The 19,905-nt window shown below is 34.4% G+C and overlaps 1 protein-coding gene across 9 annotated transcripts in view; it reads left to right on the top strand.

Moving 5' to 3' along the window:
* LOC115211601 (N-alpha-acetyltransferase 60) overlaps nucleotides 1-19,905 on the top strand; it is a 147,424-nt gene that overhangs the window by 72,727 nt on the left and 54,792 nt on the right. For all 9 annotated transcript variants that reach the window (XR_004999352.1, XR_004999351.1, XM_036503273.1 and 6 more), the window contains exons 3-4: nucleotides 4,340-4,469; nucleotides 16,419-16,515. Coding sequence is in view for 7 of the 9 variants with exons in the window: in XM_036503273.1 (XP_036359166.1) it covers nucleotides 4,340-4,469; nucleotides 16,419-16,515 (227 nt within the window). In the remaining 2 variants the exon portion in view is untranslated. The remainder of the gene's footprint in view (nucleotides 1-4,339; nucleotides 4,470-16,418; nucleotides 16,516-19,905) is intronic.

Genomic DNA, 19,905 nt, shown 5'->3' with positions numbered 1-19,905 from the left:
ACCTTTAGTAGAAAGGCTTATTATTATTATTATTATGGCGGCAAACTGGTAGAATTGTTAGCATGCCAATCAAAGCGCTTAGTGACATTTCATCCATCCTTAGGTTCTAAGTTCAAAGTCTGCCAAGGTTAATTTTGCCTTTCATCCTTTCAGGGTTCATAACTTAAGTACCAGTGGAGTATTGGAGTCAATGTAATTGACTTAATCACTCCCTCAAAATTTCAGGCCATGTGCCTATAGTAGAAAGGGTTAATTTTTAATATCAATGGAAATTGTAGCTGTGATACCAGTGCCGGTGGTACATGAAACAACCATCCAAACGTGGCCGTTGCCAGCGCTGCCCCAACTGGCCTCTGTGCCGGTGGCACGTAAAAAGCACCATCTGATCATGGCCGTTGCCAGCCTCACCTGGCCCCCATGCTGGTGGCACGTAAAAAGCACCATCCGATTGTGGCTGTTGCCAGCCTCGCCTGGCCCCCGTGCTGGTGGCACGTAAAAAGCACCATCCGATCGTGGCCGTTTGCCAGCCTCGTCTGGCACCTGTGCCGATGGCATGTAAAAAGCACCCACTACACTCACGGAGTGGTTGGCGTTAGGAAGGGCATCCAGCCGTAGAAACATTGCCAGATCAGACTGGGCCTGGTGCAGCCTTCTGGAACCGTCCAATCCATGCTAGCATGGAAAGCGGATGCTAAACAATGATGATGATGATTATTATCATCATCATCATCATCATTATGATTATTGACCTTGTGCCAAAATTTGAAATCATTATTATTAATATTAAAAAGGCTGCAAGCTGGCAAAATTGTTAGCATGACAGGGAAAATGCTTTGTGATATTTCTTCTGGTTTTAAGTGAATTCAAATACCACCAAGGTCAGCTTTGCCCTTCATTCTTCTAGTTGCTATGCTGTAAGATTGAACCAAAAATTGACTGCCCAGCTATGGTTACATGTACTTTTCTGTTTTATTTGTTGAACTGGAGGAAATTCTACAGAAAACATGACCTATTCATTTTCACTATAAAATCATTATAATTAATATTTAAAAAAAATAATTCATAAAGTAGAGAACTGTGTCTCTGCCTCTTCCTCTACTACTATAACTTCTTACAACAAACATCCCCCTGCACACCATTCCACTATCACCACCATTCCAACAACAAAGAAACAAATGTCACCACTACCGACAATAAGCAAACAGCTGTTACAAAATGTAAGTTATTTTTTGAATGTTCAGGTTCAGTTTTCACATGCATTAAACCATAGGAAAGTTTTTAAAGTATATGATAATATTTTTTTAGTTCTATAAAAAATAAAAATAATTTCTTTGCTCTTATATCTTTATTGCTAACACAACTACTTCCGTAGAAAATATGAATTATTTATCATCACTATGAAATTTAGGAATACATCTATGCTATAATATATTTAGCATGTTACAGTTTATCATCATCATCCTCTTCCTCCTCATCATCATCATCATTTAGTGTCCATTTTCTATGCTAGCATGGGTTAGATGGTTTGATTGGAACTGGTAAGTCAGAGAGCTGTACCACCCTCCAATCTGATTTTGGCTTTGCTTCTACAGCTGAATGCCCTTCCTAACACCAACCACTCCAAGAGTGTGGTGGATGCCTTATATGTGTCACCGACATGGGTACCTTTTACATATCATTTTAAAAAATTTGAATACCAGCTAATTTTTCAAGGTATTTGGCTATGTATAGTAAAAATAAAATTGATTCAATAACAATTATTTTTACCTGATTTTATAAAGGCTTAACTAGTCTCTTATTTTATGCTAAAAATGAGAATATGTTTTAACCCTTTCATTACTAACCCTCCTGAAACTGCATCTGGCTTTGTAGTACAAATGTCTTATTTTCAAAAGTTCTGAATTAAAATCTTCCACCAAACCTTGGTCACAACTTATGTTCATAACACTAGCTTAATGATAACTAGGTTATTTTAATAAATTCTTTGTTATATTTAAAATGAATTGAAAGAAACTTAGAGCATTTCAACAGAAACACGGTAACAAATGGGTTAAGTAAAGTAAATTCTCAGTTTTGTTGCTATAAGGATTTGCCATATGCTTGAGATCATTGCTGTGTTAAGATATTTAAGGGTTCATTTCAAATTTTATTTAATGCCAATGAGATAACTTTATGACTATAAATGATATTGTAAAAAGATATTGGTAGTCTTGGTAATGGTTGTGACAGCCACACTACCACCACCAATAACTCACATAACCACTACAACAACAAACATCACCACCTCTCTCTCTCTCTCTCTCTCCCCCCACACCTCACTCTTTTTCTCCATTTGCCATTATCGTCATCAGTATTGCTGCAGTCAACACTACTATGATGACTATTGGCAGTCTCTTACTCAGAGTTACTTCTCATAGTGTATTAGACTCCTTACATTGAAATTATAACAAGAAAGTGAAGTGTTAGATGAATTAAGGCATTCTATTGTGAGTATAAACAAAAAATTATATATGCATTGACTTGAAAAAAAAAGTGACTATCCTGAAAAATATATATATAAGAAAATTTTCTACTTAATTGAAAAATGGCTATTATTGGTAAAATTTTATTAGAATGAGCATCCAGCTGTAAGAAAAACACCTCCAATGCAAATATCCAAAATTTACTGAGCAATCAAATCTATGCTGCCATAGAAAAATATTTATAAAACAAAACAAAACAAGCATTGTCTGTTTGTTTGCTGACTATCTTAAACACAAGCATTCAAGATTGCATTTCTCATTGATTTTCTGATTTTGTAACATAGTGTAAACGGCTAATTAAAATACATCTTTTTGTGTACAGATTTTCTTTATTCTTAAAGAAACTATTGTTCAGAAGACTTATTAGGGCCTCATCTCATCAACCTAATGATTGACTGTTTATTACTCATTACCATAGTCATAAATAGTTTAATGGTGTTACAAAAGATAAAATGCAATGCTTTAAACAGCAATGTATAACTAAAGAGCAGTTGTCTTGTTCAGCTGGCAGGTGTAGGGTCAGGTTTATTGTTTGTTATCCATCTACACAGCTGTATTCCATCTCAAGATGATATTTAACTCTTCACAACTCAGTTCACACTGTTGTAAAGTGTATGAAATGTCACAGGAAAGAACAATTAACTTCCTTAACCCTTTTGTTACTGTATTTATTTTGAGATGCTCTATTTCTTTCAATTACTTTAAATATAACAAAGGATTTAATAAAATAACTTAGTCATCATTCAGCTAGTGTTAGGAACATAAATTGTGACTAAGGTTTTGTGGAAGATTTTAATTCAAAACTTATGAAAACAAGACATTTGTACTCAGAGCCAGAGGCAGTTTCAGCCAGGTTGGTAACAAAAGGGTTAAACAGCAAAGGTAATGTATAACTATATAGCAATTATGTGCTAATTATATATTATACAATACAATAAATGCTAATAAATGAAATATATATACTGCCTGTGTCTCATTTAATTCTTAAAACAATGAAGAATTTAGAGAAATCCAGTGAGATAATTAACTTTTTTATTAAAATGATGTTTGGAAAATATTTCAACAAAAGTTTCTTATATAAAATTATGATGGAAGTTTTCAACTTAAATATGAACAGGTTTTAAAACATGGAACCAGAGCAGTCTCAGATGGATTGGTATTAAAAGAGTTTACTGGCAAGTCTAAGTTCAAAACTTCCCACATAACTGGATAAGGCAATAAGAAACCATTCCAATGTGTCCTCCCGTAAACAACTTGGAAAAAGAAATGTTAAATGAAAATGAAAATTCATAGAGAAATGAATTTTTATGATTATGGTTAATTTAATTTTCCAGAAAGGAATAATTTTGTTGATTTAAATTATTGCTATTAGTATAATGAGCAATAGTTGTGATGGGATTCCCTTTTCAAGGAGAATCTCTATTCAGTGAGTGTGTGTATGTTGGCTAATTCATTAATTGTGTATTGATTTCTGAAATGTAATAAAGCTAGAATTGAGTTAGATATTGAATGATATGATATTTGTGATTTAGTCTCACATTATCACATTCTCATAATCATCATCTGCATAATTTTTGCAATAATGGTATTTATACACAAAATGTCTAATTCTTTAGCTGGTGCCATTTTGGTTATATCTTCTGCTGTTAAACCTAAATCTATTATGATATTCCTTATCCATTCTTTATCACCCAAATATCAATTCAAAAAGACTTATCTAATTTATTTATGCCACTCAAGAATTCTTAATTTTTCTCTTTTTCCTCTAATATATCCACACTACCCAAAGATTCTTAGTTTTATTTCTTCTCTTTCAGATATCCAGATTCTTGGTACCAGGACATCACGTCCAATGCCAAATTCTACTCTCTTGCTGCTACATATTATTCAAGGATTATTGGCCTCATTGTTGCTGAGGTCAAATCCAAAACAAAGCTTAACAGAGAGGTGAGTTTGTTTCATATTTGATTTTTTTTTATTTCAGTAAGTTATTCAGCTAGACAATTCAAAGTGAGTTTATAGGGCAATTTGTGTTTCTGTAACTTTTATTGTAGAGGAGGAAAAAACGTCTTTCAAATAAATATCACGAGTTTATTGCAGCTTGTTGATTGCAATGAAAGGCTGGTGAAATATAGTTACTACAGGAGTTCAAGTAGTCAAATATGTAAAAGTGACATAACTTTTAACTGACAGCTTGATTACTAAAATGCATAACAGCAATGTAAAAATGCGCACTACTTAAATTATTGTGAATACAGTCAAAGAAACAATGTAGCATGGTGTATAATCATATGACAAAGTTTTAAAAATACTGTCTTAGTTTTACAAATAAAACTTTCTTGAGTAAAAGTAAACATGGTATTTAGAATTTTATATTAAAAGTCTAGTTTATTTCAGGCAACATATCAAGTGAGCTGAAACCTATTAGACACTGAGTATCAAGCATAATAAGCAAATACTTGTTAAAATAATTGTAATGGATATGAACTTAAATCACATGAACTAATAGTTCAATACATAGTCACTCTGACATACTTCTATACCTAACGATGTCAGCGCCGCCTTGACTGGCTTCCGTGTCGGTGGCATGTAAAAACCACCAACCGATCGTGGCCTTTGCCAGCCTCCCCTGGCACCTGTGCCGGTGGTACGTAAAAAGCACCATCCGTACGTGGTCAATGCCAGCGCCACCTTGACTGGCTTCCATGCCGGTGGCACGTAAAAAGCACCAACCGATCATGGCCGTTGCCAGCCTCCCCTTGCATGTAAAAAGCACTCACTACACTCACGGAGTGGTTGGCATTAGGAAGGGCATCCAGCTGTAGAAACACTGCCAGATCAGACTGGAGCCTGGTGCAGCCTCCTGGATTCCCAGACCCCCGACGAACCCATGCTAGCATGGAAAACGGATGTTAAACGATGATGATGATGATGTAGCAGAATGTAATGTTGAGGGATCAATGTAAGTTGTCAGGTGTAGCAGATGATGTTAGGCATGTTAGACTGGTATCGATGAAAAACAATGAAGAAAGAATAGGAATGTAGTTTACATTATTTATTCGGTCATCATTGCATTCACTTGTTGGGTACTGAAAGCTTGATTTGAAATATGAATAAATATGCCGCTACATAATGCAGCCAACTACTTTGAGTCAGCAAAGTTGTGTATGCAGAGAAATGTGTGAAGTAAAACGGAGGAAAGAGAATATTGATGGAGCAAGACAGTACAAAGAAATACTTTGTGTCTGTATGTGCATTTGCCCATTGCTTCTGCTGTGTTGTCTCTCTACCTTGTTGCTCTGTCAGATCTCCCTCATCTCACTCTGTCCATGTCTGCCTATGGAGCTGGTACCGTAAATCCTTGAGTATAGTCTGCCCTTGAGTATAATACGCAGAGGATATTTAGGGGGCTGTACCTCTGAAAAACCTAAACCTTGTGTATAATACACACCCCTTCCCGAACTTGAGCCAAGGAGGTCTATATAACTTCCTTGGTTTGTAAAAATGTATATGGTAACGTCCTTTATTATTATTGTATATATAACATAATGCAAACGTGTAGCTTTTTTTGTGCATTTTGTTTGCAGAAAATAAAGAAATAACTGTAATAACGTTTAATAAATGTTGCTTACAGCAAGTTATGGATGATTCTTTTATGACTTTATTGCTTTCAGGCTTAGCTTAAGGTATTTTCACGCCTGACATCACAAAATGCCTCTGAATAAACATGGCCAGACAGCAAATAGAGACTCGGACGTTGCTTAGAAAATAATTTTCATTTTTAACCTCGTATATAGTACGCACTAGGGATTTTGACCTTTAGATTTTGGGGAAAAAATGCAGATTATACTCGAGGCTTTACGATATTTATAATCGCTCATTCTAGCTAGAAGGATGGATATACCATTATAAGAGAAGCTTATATTCATTTAGGCCACTTGCTGTCCATTTGAACTTTCTGTGACACAGCCAGGTCAGAGGTTGAGTGGAAACTCATTGATCACTTTAGCAGGACAAAGAAATTTTCTCACATGGTCAGCAAATAGCAGGTGGATCTGGCAAGCGAGAAATCTGAGATTTGGTTTCCAATCTCAGCCAGGAAAATATAATGTAGTTTCTGCATACATTATACTTCTGTACTTAACTTTTAACATTCAGAGTAGAAAAGTAGAATCAGTTGAAATTGACCTATTTATTAGCTATGGTTCAATCATTCATTATATGATCAGAATAATATAAAATATGTCAGTCAAACCTATCTAGCTTAAAAAAACTATAATCATTACTTGAGTTGGACTTTGTAACTTAACCCTTTAGTGTTCAGATTATTCTGTCAAATGTGATATTTGTTTATTTATATTGCTTTGAATTAATCATGCATTATCTTGTAGTTTAGAGATTTCAATGATGTGATTTTTTTAGTTTTTGAATGACATGGCAGGGCTGAGGTGAGAGGCAAGATCTGGTCAGGTTAAATATTTTGGCTGGATATAGCAAGTTTGAATGCTAAAGGGTTAAATTACTTGAGTTGGAACATTGTGACACAAACTGAGTCTTGCACGCTCTTTTTCGAATGTTAGAAATTGGGCTTGAAACAGGAGATATTTAAATAGACTGTTGTAAAAAAGCATCAATTACATAATTTTATTTATATAATAAGACAAATTTAAGTTAGAGACAGCCATTAATAGATGAAAGTTGGCAATTATATGTGATATATATATATATATATATATATATATATATAATCAGTTGTTATAGAATGAAATTGTTGATAATTGCTTTGTCCTTCATGTGAAGAAAAGTAACCAAAATACAAATACATACACCAAACAAAATTGGAACATACCACTGCTTTGACCTTTTTGAAATATCAAAAACTGAACATTAGCTTATGTGTCTTCTACTTAAGAATAAAATGTCTGACTTTATTCCAAGTGTTCTTATTTTATATAACTTCTTCTTTGTGAAATTTTCGTTATTTCTGTGGTAGTTACCTTTGCATTCTTTTTTTATTTGTGGTTTATCTTGCTCCTGAGAGTATCATGGAGAAACGTATTCTAGATGTGTTTCTATTTCAACAACTTTAATAATATATTTTAAATTGTCTTTACTATTCAGTATTTACTCTATGTGTGTGTGTGTGCATGTGTGTGTGTGCATGCGCGCATGTGTATATATGTGTGTGGGTGCATGTCTATATGTGTGTGTGTGTGCATGTGTGTGTGAACATATACATCCAGGTTGCAGACATAGCTAAGTGGTTTAAAAGTTTGTTTCCCAACCACCTGGTTGATATCATCAATCCCTGTACTAGACTGGTACTTTATTTCATCAACCCTTGAAGGATGAAAGGCAAAATTAACTCTGGTACACAAAGCATTTTTTCTGCTGCTTTAAGGATTCTATTGACTCACTACCCAAATAATAATTATGAGTCTATGAGAAAAAGCAATGAGAGTGTGGGTAGTAGAACTAACATGTGCAAATAGGATTGTTTGGAAATGTGAAATTATTCCAGAGGATGTTCCTGAGAGACATGCTCTCTTCATTACTCTTATTGCGTTAATCCCTCTGACAAGTGTACTGAAAGACTCCTGATCTGCCTGCAAGTTTACTAAAATCAAGGTGAAAATAAATCACCTGCTTTATATGGATAACCTCAAGCTATATGCAAAAAGTGAAAAAACATGGATTCTCTAATCCAAAAAGTAAAGGTATGCAGCAAGGATATAGGAATGCTGTTTAGAGTAGATAATAATAATAATAATAATGATGATAATAATAATAATAATAATAATCCTTTCTATTATAGGCACATGGCCAGAATTTGGGGGGAAGGGATTAATCGATTACATTGACTCCCAGTGTTTCATTGGTACTTAATTTATTGACCCCAAAAGGATGACAGGCAAAGTCAATCTCGGTGGAATCATCATCGTTTAACGTCTGTGTTCTATGCTGGCATGAGTTGGACAGTTCGACTGGGGTCTGGAAAGCTAGGAGGCTGCACCAGACTCCAGTCTGATCATGCAATGTTTCTACAGCTGGATGCCCTTTCTAATGCCAACCACTCTGAGAGTGTAGTGGGTGCTTTTTACGTGCCACCGGCACAGGGGCCAGAGGGTGCTGGCCTCAATCACGATCGGATGATGCTTTTTACATGCCACCAGCATGGGTGCCGCCAGCATGGGAGCTGCCAGCACAGGAGCTGCCAGTCAATGCAGTGCTGGTATTGGCCACATTCAGATGGTGCTTTTTGTGTGCCACCAGCACAGTAGCCAGTCAGGGCAAGGGGACTGGCATCGACCACATTTGGATGATGCTTTTTATGTGCCACTGGCATGGGGACCATATATACAATTTCCATTTGATTGTGATTTGATTTCATTTGATGTTGATGTACTTGACTCAATAGGTCTCCTCGCGCATGGAATGTTGCCCTACAATCCAAGGGTACTTTTGAGTTGGCTGGTTATGCGACACTGGTGTAGGTTACAGCTGTGATCTCAGTTTATTTTCCAGGTCTTCTCAATCACAGCATATCTCCAGCGGTCTCTGTCTTTCGTCATTTCCTCTGTGTGGAACCAACATTCAAAGGTCATACTTTACCACCTCATCCAACATCTTCCTGGGTTTCCCTCTACCCCAGATTCCTTTCGCTGTTTGGGAGTGGCACTTCTTCACACAGCTCTCCTCATCCATCTGTAGTACAGGACCATACCAAGGCAAACATCTCTCTTGCATGCCACATCCAATGCTTCTTATGTCCAACATTTCTCTCAGGGCGCTTACACTCTGTCGTGCATGCAGACTGATATTACACTTCCAGCGGATCATGCTAGCTTCATTTCTTTCGAGCCTGAAGGTTACAGATGCCTATGGGTACTGCAAGATGATAGGAGAAATGAGCGGGAAGATCTCCAAAGAGTTCCAAAGAAGAATTAGAAATGTGCTCAAATTAAATGGAGGGAATAACATGAAAGCCATAAATACATGGGCTACGCCAGTATTAAGATACTCTGCCTTTAAAAAGTGGACAAAGTTGAGCAACAGAGCTTATCTAGAAGAACTTGGAAGCTACTCACAATGCATGATGCACACAACTCTAAAAGTAATACCGACAAACTCTACTTACTAAATGAGGCAAGAGATTACTAAATGCAGAATACACTGTTAGTACTTTGATATTGGGGTTGAAAAATTGTGCTGTGCAGAGTGAAGAAAGAATACTATTGGTAACTAGAGATGCCCCCCCCCAAATTACTGAAACTGCAGGGGAACTCAAGGATAGGAGAAAGAACAGAGCAAGCAGATGGAAAGTAATGGAATTGGTCAGTTCATACAACAAACTGAGGATGTGTGAAGTAAAGAAAGCTGGTTGTAGCTGATGGCTAGAAATCTGAAATAAGAGACCAAAGTGTTGATTATAGCTGCTCAGGGACAAGCCATTAGGATGATTCTGATGAAGGCAAAGCTCAACAAAACTCAGTCGGAGAGCAAATGTAGAATATGTAGGAAAGGAGAGGAAAGTATTAATCATCTCTTGGGTAAATACAGTAAGCTAGAATGAAAAGAATATGTGCAGGCATGTCTGTATAGGCAAAAGAGTGAATTGAGATGTTAGCCAAGTGTGTGGCCTCAAAATAACAGGAAGTGGTATGAGTATGAACTAGAGGCTTTGATAGAGAATAAGAATTACAGGATCTTGTGGGGCTTCACCATAAATACCATCTGACTACTGAAGCTAGGTTCTGGTTCTTTTCTATTTTTTCTATACCTCTCATATTGATTTTTTTTTATCATTTGGGACTATAAAGTCAATTATCTGGCACTTTCTACTTTCTTTATCTACTACTACCAAATCAAGCCTTCTAGCTTCTATTACTCTGTCAGTCTGAATGTTAAAATCCCATAACATTTTGTATTTCTTACTTTCTAGTACTTTACTAGCTTCATGTTCATACCATTTATCAGTATGTTCAAATCCTAGCTTTCTACATTATTCCCAGTGGATTGCTCTCCTAGATTGTCATGTCCTTTCTTGTATTCTTTCTGTGCCAGTATGCTACATTCCCTTACTTTATGAAGTAACACTTTCCTCTTTTGATTTGCATAATCTACACAGGGAATCTACTGGGTTTTTATCTATCTTGGCTTTTATCCAATTAATCCTTAATGCTTGATCTTGTGCAGCTACTAACAAACTTTCTGTCTCCCTCTTCAGCTTTCCTTTCTGCTACCATAACCATGTATCACTACTACTATTTGCTGCAAATATCTTTGGGAATCTATCATGCAATGCATTCTCCTGCCAGTCAAATAATTTCTGTTCTTTTTTCTGGTTTTTAACTTCGTTTGGGCTTTTGGTTTCCCTATGTCTTGCAGTGACTCTAGCAGCTTTTAATAAACTTTCTTCACTATTACCTGCATAGGAGTCTATATCTACTCTAGGTAACTCCACGCGGTCTTCTACTGATATCAACTCTCTTTCACCTTCCTTTCTAAGTAGGTATAATCTTGCTACTCCTGCCCTTGGGTGGAGTCCTCCATTCATATTGAATTCCTTCCTAGTTCTTCTGTCTAGCTTTGCTAATTCGGTTTTTGTCCAATCTACAAAAGCTGCTGAGTATCTAAGTAATGATACTGTCCAAGTATTTACAGACTTCACTAGATTTGGACCCTTTACTTTTGACTTCATTAGCTTCCTTACCCTTCTGATGTACTCCTCAATTTTCGTTTTCATTTCTGTAGTTAGTACTCTGTCAGATTCTAATACTCCTAGATACTTATAACTCTTTCCTTCTTTCAATGATTTTAATGTCTGGCCATCTGGTAATTGGATGCTTTCACTGTTGACCACCTATCCTCTTCTCATGGCTAATATTGCACTCTTATCTATACCAAATTCCATGCCTATATCTCTGTGGAAGAGTCTTACAGTCAATATTAAGGAATCTATCTCTTTTCCATTCTTACTAAAAATTTTCAAATCATCTATGTAGAGAAAATGATTAATTATTCTGATACTATTTCTGAACTGATACCCTGCCTTTGCCTTCCTTAATACTAAACTGAGGGGGATCAAACATAAGAAAAATATTAAAGGAGATAACAAGTCCCCCTGGAAAATTCCTCTTTTGATATTAACTTTCCCTAAGAATGTGTCACCTAAGCAGAAATCTACTTTCCATTTCTTCATGATACAACTAATTAATTCTCTCATCCTGTCTGCTACACTGAATATACTCAAACATTCACTTATCCATGAGTGATGGGATCATGTCATAGGCTTTCCTATAATCTATCCATGCTATTGTTAGATTTTTCTTTCTAGCTTTTACTTCATTTAGAACTGCTTTGTCTCTACATATAATATATCATGCATTCCTCTAGCTTTCTTTCTGCAACCTTTCTGTTCTTCTGGTTGTCAAAGTGCACATAAATGCTTTCAGAAAGCACTCCTGTTAACAGTTTCCACACTAATGCTAGCTATTTTAACCTTGTTCTTATATTTCATATTATTATTGTCATTATAATAATATGAAAGATAAGTTACTTTCATTTCATCAAAAGTCTCCCTTGGTGTGCGTCCTTTCAAATACAAAAACCGGATCACTGCTCGACACTCAATAGGCTCCATTTCACACTTGACTCAGTTCAAACACCTGTAAATCAGAAACCACAATTAGTTCAGAGCTGTAATTTGACACTTAATCTATAGAGATATAAATAATTGCACATGCAAAATTTCAGCTAGATCAAACAACTGCAAGTGGGTCAGGGGCATTACTTATTGAACGTCCCTCGTACTATTATTATTATTATTATTATTGTTGTTGTTGTTGTTATTTAGGCACAAGGCCTACAGTTTTGAAAAGTGTAAGTCAATTCTATTGACTGCAGTATCTAATTTTATTAACTCTGGAAGGATGAAATGTTATGTTTATCATGACAGAATTTGAACTCATAAAGTAATGAACCAGAGGAAATGCCACATGGCCTTTTATTCATTGTTCTAACTATTCTACCAAGTCACTGTTTTGATAACTTCTTATATAGGCACAAGGCCAGGAATTTGAGTGGAGAGAACAGTCAGTTTTAATGATTCTGCTTCTTGACTGGTATTTTATTTTATTGACTCTAGAAGAATGAAATGTGAAGTTGACTTTGGCTGGATTTGAACTCAGAATGTAAAGTACTATAATTTAATGCCATGAGGCATTTTGTCTGACACTAAAATCATGTTAAAATAAGAAAGAAATCAATGGCATTCACAACTGTTGTCTTTCTCTTAGTCCACTTAAATTTATTGCTTTTAATTTCAGATGCTTTTATCTTCTCAAATATCCATTTATGATTCAAAAATAAAAATCTTATTTTGTGAGACTTACAGTGAACATTAAAATGTTTTATTGAATTTTCTTGCAATTCTTTCTGCATAACTACAAACTTCATATATGTATATATATATATATATATATATATATATATATATATATATATACACACACACACACATATAATATATATATATATATACATACATATATAACTAGTTACATACAAATATATATTATATGCAGATTTGTATCTTCGTCAACAATCTATGATTTTGGGCAAAAGAAAGCAAAAATTTTTCTATAAAATTGGTTACTAAACAACATCAACCTCGCTTCATGCACTTTTATTTTATTCTCATGTTTTCATGACCAAGAAACAAAACTAACATTAATGTTATGCCCTTATTCTAATTCAATTGAATATTTTGCTGACTAATTTGTTCATGCAAATACATTCTTAAATATATTTCTAGGCATAAACACAATCATCCAACTACTTCCAGCATTGAAAGCAGATGTATGAAATGATGATGATTAGGATTATGAAGAGACACAACCTTTCAAACTTGTCTGAACAAATATATAGATTGAATATGTTCGTGTAACAGACAGGAAGTGCTCACATTTGAGATCTGTGTTATTATGAATGTCTGTAAAATTAGATTGCTCAGGTTTACTTTGACAATATAAAATAATTCATTGTTTCAGGTTATTTTCTCTGTTACTATTTGACATTAAATATATACTGGCAAAGAAAAAACACTTCTTACTTTCTTACTTAAGAAAAATGTAATAGTAATACTGAATATGTTTTAAAAAGTACAAGCATATGATACAAATGTATAGAGGGTACAGGTTATAAGAATACAGAAAAACTGGAATATAAAATTTCTCTAAGCAGAATGCAAATGCTGTTTGAGATGTGGAAACAACCATGAAGCCCTATAGATGAAATACATCAAAGGGGAATACTGAAGGAAGTCTTAATGTACAATAGTCCTAGTTATAGATTAACTATAAAACACATTCAAATAACACTATTATGAATGTGTAATTGGAGTACAGTTGGCATCAAACTTAAACTTCAAAACTCAGTTCAGAGAAAAGAATGTAATATGAAGCCAAATCATCACCATTTTATGTCTGTTTGTCTGTGCTTGCATAAGTTGAACAAAATCTTCTTCATCACAGTGTCCTACCACTTGTTGTGGTCCCTTACCATCTCCTTTGTAAGGTTCATTACTCTTTAGATCAGATTTCATCACTTCCTCCAATGTCTTCCTTGGTCTGCCTCTTATACAGGGCCCCTTCCACTTAGATTGGTTGGAACTTCATTATCCAGTTGTCATTTACCATACATGCAGCATGTCCAAACCAGTACATCTTTTTCTGTTGTACATCACATCTGATTCTTTTTTCTCTCGGCTCCTGTGCTCCATTGTTCATGCAAGCTAACTTAACACATTCATAAGAATATTATCACCATAGAAAGTGTCTATGTTTCACTATGCAGCATCTCACTTCATAAATAGGTATCATAAAATCTTCTCTTTAATGAGAGAGAGAGAGAGAGAGAGAGAGAGAGAGAGAGAGAGAGAGAGAGAGGGGGAGAGCGAGAGAGAGAATCCCTTTGTCACCGACAGTTGAAATTGCTCTTTGATCTTTTTCTCTCCATTATGGTTATGATGCTTTTGGAACACCCTCCTCTACTGGTATATAGGTCATCTAGATAGTGAAAGCTATCAACTATTTCTAGAGAGTCTAGCAAGCATTTGAAAGAAAATATTTGATTAGTGCTCTCATTACTAATCCCTCTATTGAGAATTTGCTGCATGTGAAAGCTTTCTTCTCTGCCAGCCTGTCTAAATTTCATACCAAAACCTTCTCTAAATATTGAGCTGACCCACTTCTGAGATGGCAATTGAGTTCTGTATTTGTTCTTGTTTAGACATTTTGCCTGTGTTAGGTCGGTTTTTAGACCTCTTGATTCTAAGGCTTGCTTCTGTGTTTGGAATTTTTCTTCTTATTTTTTACTGATTCACCTATTAGTACTAGGTTACTGGCATGTGAGAGTTTCTATGGATAGTTAGACTTGAACTCCTCTGTTATGACTTGGACGATTATAACAAACAGGTGGGTGCTATGAACAAAGCCATGGCCTACCTGCATTCTTAATTCCTTACTGAGCTCATTACTAGTTCACACATTGATGGCAACACCCCTGTACATGACTTAAATAGCTCTCATAAGCCATTAATTTACACCCAGTTTTCTTGGTAAACACCCCCACTGCAAGATATAGTATCCTGTATTGCACCTTCTCCTGGTCAGTGAATGCTAGGTACTAATGGCTTGCTCGTGACTAAGAACTCTTGCTGTTGCATCACTAGGAAGAGGTTATTGGTGATTCCTCTTCCTGAAACAAAATCAAGCTACATTTCATCTAGGTTAATTAGCTGTACAATAACTCTATTACTTTCATAAATTCATCCATTAATTAGTTGCCTCTGTACTTGCACCTTTCCAAAGCAACTCCTTTGTTCTTATAATCACTGATGATAATGCTATGCCAAATTTTAGAGATGACATTTTCCTGTTCTGCCTGATCAATTATATGAGTAACTAACATGTCCTACTTCACCTAATATTTTCAGTATCCCAACAACTATCACCAGTGGTGCAGATGTTTTCCTTCACCTCATATCCTTAATGGCCCTTTTGGTAATATAACTGTCAACATCAATACCTGGTTCCTCCACTGGGTCTGTTTGAAGTTGTCTCTCACTCCCTCCCATGCATACTTCTCATTTAGTAACCTCTCATAGTAACATGTCCATGTCTCTGTTTTCTCAGTGTCCATGCCAGCAAGTTTACCATTATTATCACATACATACTTTTCATCGAAATCGTAGTCATGGCTGATGCCATTGTCGTGTAACTGGCACCCATGCTGGTAGCATGTAAAAAGCACACTTCGAACACTGAGTGATAGGCTGTGCTTGAGAAGACCCATCAAGCCAAGTGAAATCATAGATGTGACCGATGTCAGTGTCATGTAACTAGCACCCGTGCCAGTGGCATGTAAAAAGCACCCTTCAAACATTGGACCTCACAGAGATGGTGACAAGTGACCTAGACCTTTAGCATAACTGGCACCTGAGCTGGTGTAAGGTAAAAAGCACCCACTACACTCTTGGAGTGGTAGGCCTAAGGAAGGGCATCCAACTGTAGAAACCTTTTCAGATCAGATTGAAACTTGTTGCAGTTCCCCAGATCACTAATTTTCAGTCAAACCATCCAACTCATGTCAGCATGGAAAGTAGACGTTAAATGATGATGATGATAACAAGGACATCTGTTTTCATACTAATATATCTATCCAAAATACCTTCCACCTCTGATTTTTTCTTATAAATTTCAAAAACAACTCCAGAAAGTATGAAAAAATCTCCTTTGTTTGATGAACTTTTTCATGTTTCAGGAAAAATAAAGTTTCATTAATGTTAAAATTTTTTCATTGCACTTAAAAAATGTTTATTATTTGTTCTTGAAGGATGCTGATATTTTAGCTACACACTACCCTACAAGCTGTCAAGTGGCATATATTCTTAGCTTAGGTGTGGTTGATGAGTTCCGTCGGCATGGTATAGGTAAGTTTAATTTTTGGAGTCATGACTTTACTTATAATGCAAACAGTTGTATCTCTAAAAAACACTGTTGATGACATGTGAACAGTAAGATCAAAATTGAAATGAAAACGATTCGATGAATGTGTAATGTAATGATATTATACTGACTACAAAGGAGTTAAGAAATAACTAAGATTTGAAGGCATCAAAATTTGATACAAAATGGAAAAACAGAACTGGATGAAGAAATTTCATAAGCTGATAATATAAGGAAGTTACAAATAGGTAAGAGGAGATATAATTTTGTGAGTGTGTGCACATTATATGGATAATATGTATATTAAATATATAATATTATATATATATGTATTATATATAATTGAATAATATTCTTAAGGTCACACACAGAGCATCTTCAGAGCTTTTGCTAATTCAGTTCTTAACCAAATTGAAAACTATTAACATTTTTGAAGAGGGCTGGTTCCTAGCTACATTCTAGCATAAAAAATTGAGATTTGATCCAGCAGAAAAAAGTTTACATCAAAATTTGTAGCAACATTATAGGAGAGTAAGTAATGCCCCCAATCAAATTTAGATCTAAATGACTCTTTTATTTTAAAAGCAAAATATATTCATCTTAGCTTCAGTGATAGAAGAAAGCTTGTAGAATATCATAGTTTTGTTCCCATGCAACAAAAATTTGTATAAAAAAAGTTGTGAGGTAAAATATCATGAAAAAAAATATAAGTAAGGCAAAAAAATTGAATTTAAGTATAATTAACTTTTTTTTATCTTAAAAACAAACTATATTTTAATTAAACTTAAATTATGGAGCTCAATTCGAGGAATTTAATGGTATCAATCTCATGCAATGAAGTTTTAAAAGAAAAAAGTTATGTTTGATTGTTTCTCAAATTTGAGGGTGATAATGTAGCTCTATACTTTTTTATGAATATAGTTCTATAAAGGGACTTTTAATAGATGTTACTGGCGTCATTGAGGTAAGGAAAATATTATCAATGACACCACTAATTAACACATTTGACACATTGTTAATTAGCATAATAGCATAGCCTGGAAAAAAACATGGATTACTTGGAAAAATGTGAGAAAGAGAAATAATATTCTTAAGATTATAAACCTGGAAAATTACAGGACAAGTTATTACACTTGGAAAAGTTCAGAACAACTTATCACATCTGGTAAAGTACGGAACAAGAACATTTTTTACTTAAAACATTGCATCTAAGGATAAAATTTGAATATTAAAGATCCTTTGATTTTAATTTACTAAGTAACATTATAATTACCATCATTTTGTTAAAATATTGACACACTAGAATACTTAAAAAATGAGAGCCAGAAGTACCAATATAGCTAAAGTTTTATGCAAAGTGGAATAGTATATATGGTAGGCAAATTCATTATGTAAAAAATAGGTATTGGGTCAAGACTAAAAATGTGAAGACTCGGCAATAACTCAAGCAAATTTTACTATGAATTTGTTGTTATAGGTAGATTTTACTGTAATATATAATTTTTGTATTATTCTATTTATTGTATGACTAATTATGCACTACTATTATTTTTTATACCCAATTTTCAAATTTCTAATTATTAATTAATAATTTTAAAAAATGAATTTTTTAAAGGGCAAAAAATATTTTGAGTTATTTTTTATTTTTAATAGAAGTAACAATTAATAACAAATAGAAGTAATAACTTGTAATAAAATTTTTAGTTTTAATGAAGGCTCATATTTTCTAAATCTAAATATTTAATTTGAAATTTTATTCTTAGCTGCAATATTTTAGGTAAAAATTTTCTTGTTCTGTACTTTACCAGTTGTAATAACTTGTCCTGAACTTTTCCAAGTTTATAATCTTAAGAATATTATTTCTCTTCCTTGCATTTTTCCATGTAATATCCTTCTTCCCTTCTTTCCTGAGCGTCCAATAATACTATATTTGTTCCACGTCCTCATGTTGTGTTTTTTTGTGTTTTCTTTTTTGGATTAACTTTATATATATATATATATATATATATATATATGTATATATATATATATATATATATTATATATATATATATGTATCATATATATTATATATATATATATATATATATATATATATATATGCATATATATATATGTGTGTGTGTGTGGTGTGTGTGTGTGTGTGCATGTGTGTGTCCAACTCAATTAAGTTTAGTAAACAACAAATGTAATATATATATATATATATATATATATAATATATATATATATATATATATGTTTGTGGAAACTTCAGTGAGTGTGTTAGTATAAACAGTGGAGAATGTAATACCTCACAAAAAAGAAATGTTTGATAAGAAAAATCAGAACCATCTCTGAAGGAAATGAAGTTTCAGTGTGATCATTATATCCTTTTGGCCCAAAGCTCAGCATATCCTCATGATCATCTGTGCAAATGTCAACATGACTGTTATGTTATACTCTTTCACCAGATGCTTGGTTTAGTATACTTAATCATCAACAAGTTCCATTCTTAATTCACAATTCAGCACCAAGTATTAGGAATTCTACTTATTACAATTGCTAAAGCTTGCAAAATTAATATATGCATGGATAAACAAAACAACACTGCTACTAGTAAAAGAAAACTAATAAATATAATAGTGTTTATGCTTTCCAGTTTTGGCACAAGGACAGTAATTTTAACAAGGAAGGGGTTTATTGATTACAGTGATATCAGTATTAATTGGTACTTTATATTACCAACCCTACCCAATGACTAGATGAAAGGTGAAGTTGACTTTGGTAGGTTTGATCTCAGACTGTAAAAAGCCAGAGGAAATGTCACTAAGTATTTTGTCTAGCATGATAGCAAATCTGCCTTCGTGGTGTCTGATTTCAGCACTAGGCCAGCACTTTTGAGGAGAATGGGTTAGTCAATACTGACCTCAGTATTTGAGTAGTACTTTATCTTAACCGTGAAAGGATGAAAGGCCAAGTTGACCTCAGCAAGATATGAACTCAGAATGTGAAGAGCCAAAACGAATACTGTAAGGCATTTATTTATTTATTTATTTATTTTTCAATGCTCTAATGATTCTAGTCAAAGAAGGCGGCAAGCTGGCAGAAATATGGTGGTGAGCTGGCAGAAACGTTAGCATGCCGGGTGAAATGCTTAGTGGTATTTCGTCTGTCTTTACGTTCTGAGTTCAAATTCCGCCGAGGTCGACTTAGCCTTTCATCCTTTCAGGGTTGATTAAATAAGTACCAGTTATGCACTGGGGTCGATACAATCGACTTAATCCCTTTATCTGTCCTTGTTTGTCCTCTCTATGTTTAGCCCCTTGTGGTCAGTAAAGAAATAAGATTCTAGTCAAAGAAAAAGATAAATATATAAAAAAAAAAAGAAATCT

This window comes from Octopus sinensis, linkage group LG5, assembly GCF_006345805.1.
Source record: "Octopus sinensis linkage group LG5, ASM634580v1, whole genome shotgun sequence".
In the NCBI taxonomy this organism is placed as follows: Eukaryota; Metazoa; Mollusca; class Cephalopoda; order Octopoda; family Octopodidae; genus Octopus; species Octopus sinensis.
This window is presented reverse-complemented; position numbering and strand designations above follow the sequence as displayed.